The following is a 15,003-nucleotide window of genomic DNA, read 5'->3' as shown; positions in this document are numbered from 1 at the left end:
AACCACATTTAGTTCTGTTTCTTTTCTGAACTCCTCTATTTCAGTAGTTGTCAAGTTTTTTGCTAAAACTTTAGTTTTTTGTTTATTCAACTTGAATCCCGCCACCCGACCAAAGTCAGAAATTAATTCTAACGCTCTTTTAGTACTAGAGGCTGGCTCCTGTAATGTTAATACCAAGTCATCTGCAAATGCTTTCAGTTTATATTGTTTCTCTCCGACCACAATTCCCTGTGCCAACCGGTCATTTCTAATCATATTCAATAGCACCTCCAGGACTGAAATAAACAACAGAGGAGATAGAGGGCACCCCTGTCGTGTCCCTTTTTCAATTTTGAACTCCTCTGTCACCACGTTGTTTACTATCAATTTAGCTTTTTGTTCTGAATAAATTGCTTCTATTCCGTTTTCAAACCCCCGCCCTACTCCCATCCTTTCCAAATTTTTCTTCATAAACATCCAAGAAATGTTGTCAAAGGCTTTCTCCACATCAATAAAGATCAACACCGCTCTTGTATTTGAGTTAATCTGTAAAAATTCCAAAATGTCAATGATGTTTCTTGTGTTATCAAATAAATGTCTGCCAGGGAGAAAGCCTGCTTGGTCCTTATGAATCACTTCATTTAATACTTTCTTAAACCTACTTGCCAAAATGTCAGCAAAAATTTTGTAATCCACATTTAGGAGTGAGATAGGACGGTAGTTTTTAAGTTGAGTTTTTTCAGTTTCTGATTTTGGTATCAACGTGATGAAAGCTTCTTTCCACGTTTCCGGTGCCTTCCTCCCCTCCATAATCTGGTTACAAACTTCCAACAATGGTTGTATCAATGAATCCTTCAATGCCTTGTAATATTTGGAAGTAAGTCCATCAGGTCCCGGAGACTTGCCCAGTTGGAGGTTCTGAATGGCGCATTCAATTTCTTGGATTGTAATATTACAGTTCAGGGTTGCTCTCATTTCCTGGGGTATTTTTTGTAATCCATTAGTTGTGACAAATTGGTCCACCTCCGAGCCTTTTTGTGGCCTTTGTGAATAAAGTTCTTTGAAATATCTCTGGAAACACTTTCTAATTTCCTCGGGTTTCTGAACCATTCTCCCTTCAATCTCTAGATTTGTAACTGTGTTAAGCTTTTGTCTCTTTTTCAGCTGCCAAGCCAACAACTTCCCGCACTTGTTAGCAGATTCAAAGGATCTTTGTTTCATTTGTTTAATTTTCCATTCCACCTCTTGATTTATCAGTTTCGAATATTGTGCCTGGAAAAACTTCACTTCTCTCAATACTTCCTTTGATTTAGGCCTGGATCTCAGTTTTTTCTCTCCTTCTCTTATTTTCTCCAAAATCTTCTCCTTCTTTTCATTCCAGAGCCTTTTTTTAATCGTGTTCTGCTGTATTAGAAACCCTCTCATAACTGCTTTACTTGCGTCCCAGATTGTTCTTTTTTCCACATTTGTCTTTAAGTTTATTTCAAAATAATCCTTTAAAACTTTTTGGGCCTTCTTAACAATCTCCTGACAGCGTGACCCTTAATCATATAGCTTTGGTTGACTACTGACCTCCACAGCCTTAAGAAGTCGACGAGTCTTCAAATAGCTTTAGGAGACGCTTTGGCTGATCTGGCTATCTGTCGTTGCCAAAACTTTAGTTAACTTCTGCTATAGGGAGTTATCTCTGGCTGTTGTCATGATAGCTCCTTGACGACTATTTCCATTGTTGTGTCATAGCTCAGATCCTATGCTACTGAGATATACCACTTTCCTAATTCCGCTTTTTTTTTTACTTTTCATGGGAGGCAGAAATGTCTACACCAAGCAATAAACAATTTTGGGAGCTGGCAAATTTGTTCTTTTTTCAGGACCAGTTGCTGGGACCTTTTGCTTCATTGAATAATCCATTTATTCATTCTTGTTTAACTCTGCCGGCCAAGCTTACTCACGGTGGTCACTTGCTATATCTGGAGTTGCATCCACACCGTGATATAATATATAATATATAATATATAATATATAATATATAATATATAATATATAAAATATAAAATATAAAATATAAAATATAAAATATAAAATATAAAATATAAAATATAAAATATAAAATATAAAATATAAAATATAAAATATAAAATATAAAATATAAAATATAAAATATAATATAATAATAAAATTTTATTTATATCCCGCCCTCCCCAGTTGAAGACGGGCTCAGAGCGGTTAACAACAGTAAAGCATTTAAAGCACATATATGCCACTTTAACAGCCATGGCATCCCCCCCACCCCCAAGAATACTAGGAATTCTATTTACCCATCAGAGAGCTCTAATTCCCAGCACCCTTAAATAACTACAGTGCCCTCAATTCTTTGGGGGGACATCATGTGCTTTAAATGCACAAATTGAATATGACACGAATGCCCTCTACATTCAGAGTTACACCCCGTTGCTACGCCATTCCATTCAAAAGGATTTCTGTAAAATAATGGTTGAAGCATTCTATGATAACTAGAAGAGATTCTTGAACATTTGCTACATAATTTGCCAGTATACCTGAAGGAGCGTCTCCACCCCCATTGTTCAGCCTGGACACTGAGGTCCAGCTCCGAGGGCCTTCTGGCAGTTTCCTCACTCAGAGAAGTGAGGTTACAGGGAACCAGGCAGAGGGCCTTCTCGGTAGTGGCACCCGCCCTGTGGAACGCCCTCCCATCAGATGTCAAAGAAATAAGCAACAATCTGACTTTTAGAGGACATCTGAAGGCAACCCTGTTTAGGGAAGTTTTTAATGTTTGGTGTATGATTGTGTTTTTAATAATCTTTTGGGGACCGCCCAGAGTGGCTGGGGAAACCTAGCCAGATGGGTGGGGTATAAATAATAAACTGTTGTTGTTGTTGTTGTTAATGGTGCTATATTATTTTCTCTCTCTTTCCTTTAGCTTGTTACCAAGGTAGGCACTTAACGTTATACTGCAGCTATTATGTGGAGCATAGTTGGTTATTTAGAAGTACATGATGATGCTAATATTTTGTTAATTAATTTTTTAATTTTTAATTTTTATATTAATTTTTATATTAGTTTTTAAATTTTTTAATTTTTATTAATTTTTATTAAATTTTAAATAATTAAATTTAGAATATTCATTTAAACAACCTTAAAATATCAATGACTTCCCTTCTCTTCCATTGTTCATTTTGCATATCATAAATCCCTGCATATTTTATATAAACTAAACCATTCGGTATTCCATTATTATTTCCATCAAAACTTATTTGCACTGTTGAATTTATCTTAATGTTGCCAACGTTTTCAAGTGTACGCAGTTTCCCCCATATATTCAATAAACATTTCCCAATCTTCTTTCAGTGAATGCTTAAACAACCAACTATGCTCATGCATCTGATAAGGTGCTTGAGGGATGAATCTCGCTGTCTGGCCCAAGAGATTGCACGATATGTCCTCATTGTAGTATGTGGCCCCCAGAAAAAAATGTGGCCCTTGGCTGCAAAACATCTCCTACCCCTGCTATTTAGGAATCCTTTTTGCATATATCAACTTACCATGTGCAATGGCGTGGGGACAAGTCTGTGCGGTTTGTCTTCACAGCGCCATCTAACATTACTGCTCACGGTTGATAAACCTCTGTCTTTGAGGTGTTGATGAACTTGCAACACAGATATTATCTTGCTGCTCCATCGTGTGGAGCAGTTTCAAGCATCTTTCTTGTCAGGCTGCCCTCACGCTAACTTGGAAGTGCTTCCTTCATGCCTCGGAAAGCTAAGAGAATTCTCCACCCCTGTTTATTTATTTATTTTGAAAAGATCTGTAGATTACTTTCTAAACTACAAAAATAAAATAAAGCATTTCCATTTTGTAAAGAAGAACTGAACACAGAGCTAGACTGGTGACTAGGGGCGGCCGCCGAGACCATATAACATCAGTCTTGAAAGACCTACATTGGCTCCCAGTACGTTTCCGAGCACAATTCAAAGTGTTGGTGCTGACCTTTAAAGCCCTAAATGGCCTCGGCCCAGTATACCTGAAGGAGCGTCTCCACGCCCATCATTCTGCCTGGACACTGAGGTCCAGTGCTGTGAGGGCCTTCTGGCGGTTCCCTCACTGCGAGAAGTGAGGTTACAGGGAACCAGGCAGAGGGCCTTCTCGGTAGTGGCGCCCTCCCTGTGGAACGCCCTCCCACCAGATGTCAAAGAGATAAACAACTACCTGACATTTAGAAGACATCTGAAGGCAGCCCTGTTCAGGGAAGTTTTTAATGTGTAACATTTTAATGTATTTTTAATCTTTGTTGGAAGCCACCCAGAGTGGCTGGGGAAACCCAGCCAGATGGGTGGGGTACAAATAACAAATTATTAATCTATATTATTATTTTGTCTCCTGACCTTTGGAAATCTGGTGTCTGACTCGATAAGCCATCCACTCTTTTGTCCTAGGGATGCCAGAATGCCCGATATATCCCACAGAATTAATGTTTGCTTTGGATGTCTCTCAAGACACCACGCCTCAGATGTTTGACCGAATGAGGGAGATCGTCATAGCGATTGTGAAGGACCTCAGAATCAGGGAAAGCAACTGTCCTGTGGGAGCCAGGGTGGGCGTCGTGTCCTACAGCTCTAGCACCCGCTATCTGATCCGCTTCTCAGATTTCCGCAGCAAGGACCGTTTGCTTCAAGAGCTCAAGGCACTTTCGTATCAGAGAGCAGCAAGCAGACGGGACACGGGTGCATCGATGAGGTTTGTGGCCAGGAATGCCTTCAAGAGAACTCTCCAAGGTGCTAACTTGAGAAAAGTTGCTGTCTTTTTCAGCCACGGTCAGACTGCCGATCCAAATTCCTTCAACACAGCTGTCCTTGAATACAGTGCCTTAGAGATCCTTCCGGTGGTCGTTGCATTTAATAACATCACCCAGCTCCATCGTTCCTTTGCGGTGAGGAGAACTATGGTCTTTTCATAGAATCATAGAGTTGGAAGAGACCACAAGGGCCATCGAGTCCAACCCCCTGCCAAGCAGGAAACACCATCAGAGCACTCCTGACATATGGTTGTCAAGCCTCTGCTTAAAGACCTCCAAAGAAGGAGACTCCACCACACTCCTTGGCAGCAAATTCCACTGTCAAACAGCTCTTACTGTCAGGAAGTTCTTCCTAATGTTTAGGTGGAATCTTCTTTCTTGTAGTTTGGATCCATTGCTCCGTGTCCGCTTCTCTGGAGCAGCAGAAAACAACCTTTCTCCCTCCTCTATGTGACATCCTTTTATATATTTGAACATGGCTATCATATCACCCCTTAACCTCCTCTTCTCCAGGCTAAACATGCCCAGCTCCCTTAGCCGTTCCTCATAAGGCATCGTTTCCAGGCCTTTGACCATTTTGGTTGCCCTCCTCTGGACACGTTCCAGTTTGTCAGTGTCAGTTTTACTTCTTTTGCATTTAGCGATTATGTTTTGCTCTCTATTTATGGTAGCCAGGGCCGGATTTAGGCTTGATAAGGCCCTAAGCTACTGAAGGTAATGGGGCCCTTTATATGTCCAGCTGTCATTTGTCAAAAACAAATTGCCACTGTTATTTGTGTTGAATACATGCTATATGGTAATTTATGGACCTAGTAGGTATCTAAAGCCATTTGCACATGTTGCCATGCAACAGTCCATGCAGAATGTAGGCACCCTGTATATAGAAATGAGCAAACCAGTGATATTTTAGGGAGCAGGCTAGCAGGCGGGGCTCATTACTTACATCATAGGGGCCTACACAACACAAAACACTGTTGCTGTATGAAGCTTCCTATGCGTAAGGCATAAAGAACTACACAACTTTTAGAAGACACCCAAAGGCTGCCCTGCATCAGGAAGTTTTTAATGTTTGGTGTTTTATTATGTTTTTATATGTGTTAGAAGCCGACCTGAGCAACTGAGGCAACCCAGCCAGATGGGTGGGGAATAAATCTTGTTATTATTATTGTTATCCCACCCTATACCCGCAGGTCCTAGGGCAGTTCACAAGATATTATTATTATTATTATTATTATTACTACTACTACTACTACCTGAAGTTTGTTATCCTCCTTTTCATTTTTTCTTTCTAGATGGATGATTCCGGACAGTTTCAAGCCCTTCACATTCCAAGCAAAGGAGATTACACAGTGTTTTTACAGGGACTCCAGCTGTGCACTCTTTGTTACGGTACGAAGCATAATCTTCTTGCAATTATAATTTTCAAGAAACATGTTTATTTGATCATGATGAGCCATAAGACTGACAGAGCTTGGCAGAAATATCTGGTGTTTCAGGAGAAAAGCGCTGTGAGAAGGAGGGTTGATGAGCAAACCGTCTGACTACTATGCCCTTCTTACGGTAATGCAAATTGACATGCGATGAAAATCAAGGCATCCGATGGAAGTTAAACTTACCAGAAATGTAGTATTGATTAAGGGCTTTGAAAAAGAGCAATCAAGCGGTTATTGTAAGGATATTTCCAGGGGGTGGGGCTGATTTTAAAACAGTTGACAAGTGAGCCAGAGGAGCAACTAAGAAAAACGCATCTAAACTTTTATTTAGATTCACTGATTTTAGGTTGATTTTTTCCACTATTATACGATTAAACAGTAGAATTATAGAACTGTAGTACCGGAGTGACCGTGATAATAATAATAATAATAATAATAATAATAATAATAATAATTTTATTATTTATACCCCGCCCTCCCCAGCCAAGGCCGGGCTCAGAGCGGCTTACAAGCAATAATAAAAACAAGATGAATGATTACAACTTAAAAACAAAAATAAAATACAACATTAAAATAATGGAACATTAAAATATTAATGTTAATAATGTTAATTAATGTTAATAATAAAATATTAATATTAATAATCTAGTCCAGCCCCCTGCAATGCAGGAATCTTTTTGCCCAATATGGGGTTCGAACCCACAACTTTGAGACCCTGAGATTAAGATTCTCATGCTCTACTGACTGAGCTGTTGTTTAAAATTAATGATATACGTACATAGAGATAGAAAAGATGTCTCTTCATCCAAAAATGAACTTTATCTAAAATGAACAAAATGAATTAAATTCAAGTATTTTCATATAATAGTAACAGATATTCAAGCAATTTTCTTCAACATTTCCTTCTCATGAAATCATTGGCTAACTTGTCCCAATTTACATCTTGCAATGCAGAACCTTCTATTGCTAAATTGCTGAGCTTGTTATATGCTATTGGGATATAGTAGAGATGTAAATTTTGTACCCGTTTAAGGGTGTTGAACGAGCTTTCACGGGTTGCATTTGACATGGGTAATATTAAAATAAGGAAAGAATTGTCTCGATATTTGGAAATGTGACTCTCAAATAATGAGTATAGGAGTGCATGGGAGACTTTAGATAATCAAAGTTCCCAGTGTTGATAGAATGCAGGAATGGTCACAAAGGTCATTCTGGTATTCTGTACCATTTTTATGGGATGTTACGTTTTCTGCGAATTTTGTACGCCACCCAACCCTGACATTTTATAATTTATATGAATATCTAAATATATATAGATATCTCAACAACTCTGAGTCCAGCCAAGCACTGGAAATGAACATAACTCAATCTCCTCAGCACTTCCCCAATGGAGGCTGTGAGCCAGTTCAATCCTGAAGAGAATTATTTCCTTTTTCTTGGAGCGTTCCATTAGTTTCTAAGAGGCAACCTACCCCCTTGTGTGTGGGAATGTTCAGGGAGGCAGCAGAGGAAATATTGTTTATTAATATCCTTCCTAACTTGCGCTAGCAAGTTCCTTTACTTAGCAGAGTTTCACATTCCCCTTTTAAACACACAGCGGGTAGCTGGCTGCAGGCTTGTGTAAGCCTCACACTATTAGGTTCCTGGTAAGTCCCCTTATATCCCTCTTAAAAGAATAATCACACAACAATTTTTTTAAAGATCATAAAAGAAGTTTACTCACATCATTAGTTCACAGTTGGATCCCTGAAGGCAGACTTAGTTATGAAGTATATGCATGTGGTTCTACCCCATATGAAGGAATGATCCCAGTGTCCTCTGTTGGCTGAAAAACCAACAGAGCATTTTAAGCTAAAAAGCTGGTCGAATGTAAAAGGAAGAGAGAGAGAGAACCGCGTGCCTTGTCCTTTTGTTACCTGAACAGGTAAGGTCACGCCCACCTCTAGTCACATGCAAAGAAAGTACCGTATTTTTCACTCTATAGGATGCACTCGACCATAGGACACACCTTGGTTTAGAGGGGGAGACCAAGAAAATAAATTCTCCCCCTCTCTACGCAGCGCCCCTTCAGTGAAGCGGCAGGACAAATGGAGCCCCTTCCATTTCTCCTCCCGCTTAACTGAAGGGGCACTGCGCCTTAGCTGAAGGGGCACCTACCCTTCAGCAAAAGGCACCCAAAGCCTCCAGAGCGCAGCGGGAGCTCCGGAGGCTTCAGATTGCTACCCCTCTCGCTCTCCAGGCTTCAGGTAGCTATCCTTGAAGCCTGGAAAGTGAGAGGGGACAGTGCATGCCGACCCCTCTTGCTCTCCAGGCTTCAGTGAAAGCAACGTGAAGCCTCCGGAGTGCAGCGGGAGCGCTCCCACTGCGCTTCGGATGCTTCGCGTTGCTATCGTTGAAGCCAAGGAGCCTGTATTCACTCCATAAGACACACACACATTTCACCTTAATTTTGGGAGGGGAAAATATGCGTCTTATAGAGCGAAAAATACAGTATATCCCAGCCAGGAGGAAACAGGAAGTCTTTGACTGGCTGGACCAAACATTCCCTCACATGTCCACTCTAGGAAAACAAGGAATGTTGCACTTGACTGCTGCTTATGTATCTCATCCCACATTGTGCAGTTTGTAAACCGATGTCTGAAACATGTGTTCGTTTCCAGACAAATGCAAACCAAATGCTGCCTGCAAACGTACCAGAAGATCTCTCCCGCCTTGGGGGTACGTGGACACGGCTTTCATTCTGGATACCTCACAGGCAATGAATCCCAGCGAATTTGAGAAACTGAAAAGATTCTTAAGCAGCGCACTTGACGCTTTTGAGGTCTCCTCTGAGCCTACAGTTTCTTCTGTGGGCGACAGGGTGGCTGTGGTGAGCCACACTGCGCCAGTTTTCAAGCCCCAGACACAGGAACCACCGGCAAAAAAAGAGTTCGACTTGGTGTCTTACGGCAAGACACAGTCAATGAAAAAACATATCCGGGAATCCCTTCGGCAGCTGGGTGGAGAAGCTGCCCCTGGCCATGCCATCCAGTGGACGATCAATAACGTTTTCTCAGCAGCTCCCAACCCGAGGAAACACAAGGCTCTCATCATTGTATCCGCTGGGGAAACGAGTCGTTGGGATAAGGAAGTGTTGAAGAAAGCATCTCTGAGAGCCAAGTGCCAAGGCTACGCCCTGTTGGTACTATCCTTGGGACCTAAGTACAATGGCACAGAACTTGAGGAGCTGGCAAGTCGACCCGTGGAGCAGCATTTGATTCAGCTTGGCAGGATTCACAAGCCTGAATTGGAATACGCGCTTAGGTTCCTGAAACCCTTTCTATACCTCCTTCGGAGTAAGTTATCGATACGTGATTTTGAAAGAGCTCCCAGCTTTCCATCTCTCTGTTGTTTTTAAGTTTGTTCTGTTGCTGTAGCACACTTATGGAAATCTTCTGGGCTCTCCATACCCCTCTGTGCCAGATTAGACATTATCATGGCCTCCTGAGTGTCTCTTTGCTGGTCTGGCCCTCTACTGTTCTGATTGGCCAGCAGACTTGGAAAAGAGGCGAGAGAACAGTTTTCTCTGCTTACAGCATCCTTATTTATTTATACATACATACATACATACATACATACATACATACCCACCCCATTCATCTGGCTGGGTTTCCCCAGCCACTCTGGGCAGCTCCCAACAGAATATTAAAAACACCAAACATTAAAAACGTCCCTAAACAGGGCTGCCTTCAGATGTCTTCTCAAAGTCAGATAGTTGATTATTTCCTTGATATCTGAAGGGAAGGTGTTCCACAGGGTGGGTGCCACTACCGAGAAGGCCCTCTGCCTCGTTCCCTGTAACCTCACTTCTCGCAGTGAGGGAACCACCAGAAGGCCCTTGGAGCTGGACCTCAGTGTCCGGGCTGAACGATGGGGCGTGGAGATGCTCCTTCACAACTGTTCTGTCCCTCTTCTCTCTTCTGGTGGAATGTGATCCTGCTTCCTTCTCCACCCACAAGAAACCCACTCATTCCTAGCTACCCCATGATCAGGAGAAGTTCTAGGACACTAGAACCAGACATTCCACTGATGAAAATAGAGACCCTCCTGTGCAAGACAGAGTGAAACTGGGGTGAAGTCTGGCATACCAGCAGCAAGGCCGGGTGGGTAATGGTGGACTGACAGAATCCACACTCAGTTTTGCTGCAAGCAGTAAATGGGAACTGAAACTACAAGTGGATGGTTTCTAATGATAAAAGTATCAAGGCAGCGCATGCACTATGTGGCAAGTGAAATAAACAGAGTGTAGCATCCAACCCAGTGGTTCTCAACCTGTGGGTCCCCAGATGTTGTTGGACTACAACTCCCATCATCCCTGAGCTCTGGCCTTGCTAGCTAGGGGAGATGGGAGTTGTAGTTCAACAACATTTGGGGACCCACAAGTTGACAAAGGCTGATCTAACCCATTTTGAGGACACTGAGCCCATTTTATAGCAATACATTATTAGCCCCCGTCTGTGAATCCATGGCATAGAAATCTTAAGCAGAAATCTCAACTGAGCGGTAAATTTTATTATTTATTGCATTTATTCATCGTTTCGTATATTTTAAGAGTACTGAAATGTAAAATACAAAATATATACAATCAGTTAAAAACCAGATAACAAAAAGAAAACAAAATGCAAAAATATGCCTAAAGCGTCCATCCAAGAATTCTGTTTTTTATATTAAAAAAGGATAGCTGCTATACCAGTCCCTTTAAGCATATGCAACAGCTTTTCCCACAGAGGACTTACAGAGGAATGGCCTACAACCTACACAGATAAAAATCCCCAGGGCCTCTCTTTGAAAGATAAGCATGAAACCACCTCCATTATCAGTAAACTACAAGTAGTTCCATTCCACCCCACTCAGGAAATCTCTTTTTTAAAAAAAAAAAAAAAGTAATATTTATTAAAAATTCAAAAAAATTCAAAAATAAGAAAAAGATAATAAAACAAAAAATTACAAAAAACTGAAAAATAAAAACAATTAAAAACAAATCAATTTTTCCATGACTTATCTTTCATTTACTTGTTTCCTTGACCTCCTCACACCTCCCTTTTTTGTATTCTAGTTCAGTTAGTTAATTCAGCAAATCCTTTCCATCTTTGTTTTTATCTTAATCATTTATCTTAATATGTTGTAACTTTACATTCTCACCTGTTGACAACCCATTTTTACATACTCCTTTATAACATTACTGCTAAAATCACATAACTTCATTCCAGCATCCTTCTAACATCCCTTAATTTTACAATGTTTCTGTAGATAGTCTTTAAATTTCTTCCAACCTTCTTCTACCGATTCTTCTCCCTGGTCTCGGATTCTGCCAGTTGTTTCCGCCAGTTCCCACTCAGGAAATCACTTCCCAGCAACCATTTACAAAATGGGTCCTTTCCCCACCTCCCCTAAAGTGTTTCATATCTTCCGCGCATTCCTTCTTCACAATAACCAGAGATATGCATGATGTCAGCCTTCGGGGAAGTGGCTCCCCCCTCCTTTAGCCGTGGATAAGCAGAACAAAGCAAAAATAGTCTCTTACCATTTAAAGAGATTTTAATGATCACGACGAAAGAACAGAGAGCCCATTCTCAGAGTAAAGGTGCTCCCAGTTAAGGTTTACACCCACTCCCCCGCCCGAGTTACCCTCGCCACTTCCTCGTCTTGCAACCTGAACTCGCAACCACTGTGTCTTCTGTGCAGCTTCCTTATCTAATCTCTGTGACCTCGGACTGATCGGCTGGACACTTTGCAGCGAACTGGAGTCTGTTAACTCTCTCTTTCCTGGTTCTTCTTCTCCTAACTGTTCACCACCCAGTTCTCCCCAACTTTCGTCTTCTGAACTATGTCCCTCTGCGAACCACTATTCCAAATCTATACTATCCCACAGCTCCTGGGAAGAGTCAGGATCCTGATCGGTAGCAGAGGGAGGGGGAGGCTCCCACCATTCCTAGTCTGTTCAGCCCTCCTCAGCACAGTCCCTGACACATGATCTTGAAGAATAATTGCATCTGTGAGCTAAAAGAATTAGAGGAAGGGACTGGAAACTGTAGGGCCAGAGCCAGATGCAATCATTAGGACTTTCAGTATAAGAAGAAGAACAAGAGTTTGGATTTGATATCCCGCTTTATCACTACCCGAAGGAGTCTCAACGCGGCTAACATTCTCCTTTCCCTTCCTCACCCACAACAAACACTCTGTGAGGTGAATGGGGCTGAGAGACTTCAGAGAAGTGTGACTAGCTCAAAGTCACCCGGCAGCTGCATGTGGGGGAGAGGGGAAGCGAACCTGATTCACCAGATTACGAGTCTACCACTCTTAACCACTACACCACACTGGTGATAAGAGGGGAAATGTGAAAGTACACCCTAATCATGGCAAAATCTATTTCCAAACTTTGCGAAGGTTCATCCCCATGTCTTTTTCTCACAACAGGTGGAATCAACAGCTATCCGCCAGCTGAACTCCGAACAAAATGTAACAAGGTCACCTCTCAAAAATTGAGATACACTTCAAGGAGTCTCAGTCTCATGTAAGTCCAGCCATTTATTTGTAAAGATTGTTATAAATTAGAAAAGTGTCCTTCTTCATCAACAAATAGGTGTCTATGTATGCATTGCATTCCCTGAAGAATCCTTCCCCATGGCCATGGCCATGTAGTATCGGGAATGGAGGGTAGGTTTTTGCGTCAAGATTTTCCCCAAGTAGAGGGCTGCAGGTTTCTCTACAGGAGTTAAGGGGACTATTCACTTATAGGAGAGAAAATGAAAGGGTGCACTTAAGCATACTCTTAGGGAGGGGGGCAGAGTTGTTGATCCATTTCATCGGAGGAGGAAGAATCCAATCATTCAGATCTGAACTGTTTGTGACATTATGCTTGGGACGCAGGTGGTGCTGTGGTCTAAATCACTGAGCCTCTTGGGCTTGCCGATCGGAAGGTCGGTGGTTCGAATCCCCAGACGGGGTGAGCTCTCGTTGCTCGGTCCCAGCTCCTGCCAACCTAGCAGTTTGAAAGCATACCAGTGCAAGTAGATAAATAGGTACCGCTGCGTCGGGAAGGTAAAGGGTGTTTCTGTGCGCTCTGGTTTTCATCATGGTGTCCCGTTGCGCCAGATGCAGTTTAGTCATGCTGGCCACATGACCTGGAAAGCAGGCTTGGACGGGAATCCAAAATCATCATCCAAACCAAAGGCTACCCTACATTTTCCTGTTCATCTTCCCGCAATGTCTGCTTTTGATATTTTTCAGATGACTGAAAGAGGACAACCTGGCATTGAAGAGAAAACTGACTTCTCACCATTAGTCAGCTGCAATCAACAGCGATGAGTTTGGGTTTTTTGTTGTTAAATGGCTGTGTTTTCTGGAAAGCAGATGTGGCGTATGAAGTTCGTGGAATGGATCCTCTTTCTCGTCTTCATATTTTTTCATATGTGGTCTTTCGTTTCCAAAGATTTAGCAAGGCCATATCTTCTGACGGACAGAATGCCTTGAAAGTTCTACTCAACTTAAAGCAGTTTTGCACAAACGTTAAATGTTTTATCATTCCACGAAAAGTATAAATAACCTCCGTTTTTCCAAACACTTCAATATTTGCACTGATTCATGCCACTTTGTGCCTCTTGTGTTTTAGCCTAATACCCAAACCCATCTTCTCCTTCGATTCCTTACTTTTATTTGCCCATTCTTCATCTCCAGCCAGCCATTTCTCCTCCAACCTGAGCCTTTCGAACCTTTATTCATCGTGTATTTTCTTATTTCCCTTATTCCACACCTTGCGTGTCTCTAGTTGTCTCTTGCTCACCCATTGCTTCATTCTGCCCTCCCCACCCCCCAGCAAAGTATCTCCTTTCCTGTACTTGCCCTCCTGATGGCCATGAATGGAATGAAATCATTAAACTCAAATTTGTTGCTGGTTTGGACTTCTCTGTAGCGTCTTTTTATTCACGTAGCTGTTTCACGCTCGCTCTGGTTTGTTGCTGGCTTTCAATCCTGACTTTGTGGTTCGAGGACCCGACCCCCGCAATAATGAAATGAATACACAAGGACACGTGACATAAGGTTAATGGGCAAGGAAAGGCCACAACTTTATTGATTACAGCAGTGAAAAGGTATTGGCTTAGGCATTGGATCTCTCAAACAAGTGGGATTATTCACCAGTAGGTGGAGCCTGTTGATGCTAATCCAACTATAGGCTCTCCCCTGATGTCACCGAGGGTTGTGCCATGGCCTCCCGCCAAGCAGGCATCGGACAGAATACACAACTGCCAGATTCCTTTAATGGAATACCCAAAAATTGAAGGCGCAGGCAATGGCCACACCTAGCCCTTCGACACACCACAACACATTATTCCAATGCCTAACCTACCCACAATACCACAAAAGTTGTGACGATTGCTACGAGGTAGGCAAAAAAACCAAAAAGCCTAATGCCAAATGGAAAAACTCCTACCGGGCCCCCCGGGCAACCAGGGCAACCAACCTAAGGTCCATAGCAAGGCCAATGACCTAAGCCCTAACTCAAAGGGAGTGGAGGGTGGGTGACTTGCGACGAGACGACGGTGTAGAATGAGGACGGGGAGAAGCTGGCGCCGCAGCAAAAGGCTGCTGAACACGCGCCCTCTGAGGCACCTGGTTGGGTGCCTGCTGAGGGGCGTGGGCGCCAGCCAGGTAAGGTGGAGGTGCTCGGGCTCCCGCCCACAACCACTCCCCTCTCTTCCAGAGAGGAGAGTCTTTCTCGAGAGGAACAAATCAGAGTCC

The 15,003-nt window shown here is 42.4% G+C and overlaps 1 protein-coding gene across 1 annotated transcript in view; it reads left to right on the top strand.

Moving 5' to 3' along the window:
* LOC309380844 (collagen alpha-6(VI) chain-like) overlaps positions 1-14,165 on the top strand; it is a 71,740-nt gene extending 57,575 nt beyond the window's left edge. The window contains exons 32-36 of the mRNA XM_081930940.1: positions 4,413-4,927; positions 6,085-6,181; positions 8,886-9,560; positions 12,682-12,778; positions 13,495-14,165. Coding sequence (XP_081787066.1) covers positions 4,413-4,927; positions 6,085-6,181; positions 8,886-9,560; positions 12,682-12,778; positions 13,495-13,498 — 1,388 coding nt within the window. The 3' untranslated portion in view covers positions 13,499-14,165. The remainder of the gene's footprint in view (positions 1-4,412; positions 4,928-6,084; positions 6,182-8,885; positions 9,561-12,681; positions 12,779-13,494) is intronic.
* The last annotated feature ends 838 nt before the right edge of the window (positions 14,166-15,003 follow it).

The sequence above is a fragment of the Podarcis melisellensis genome (assembly GCF_964234715.1).
Source record: "Podarcis melisellensis genome assembly, chromosome: 12".
NCBI lineage: Eukaryota > Metazoa > Chordata > Lepidosauria > Squamata > Lacertidae > Podarcis > Podarcis melisellensis.
The sequence above is the reverse complement of the archived record's forward strand: the minus strand, read 5'-3'. Positions and strand labels throughout refer to the sequence as shown.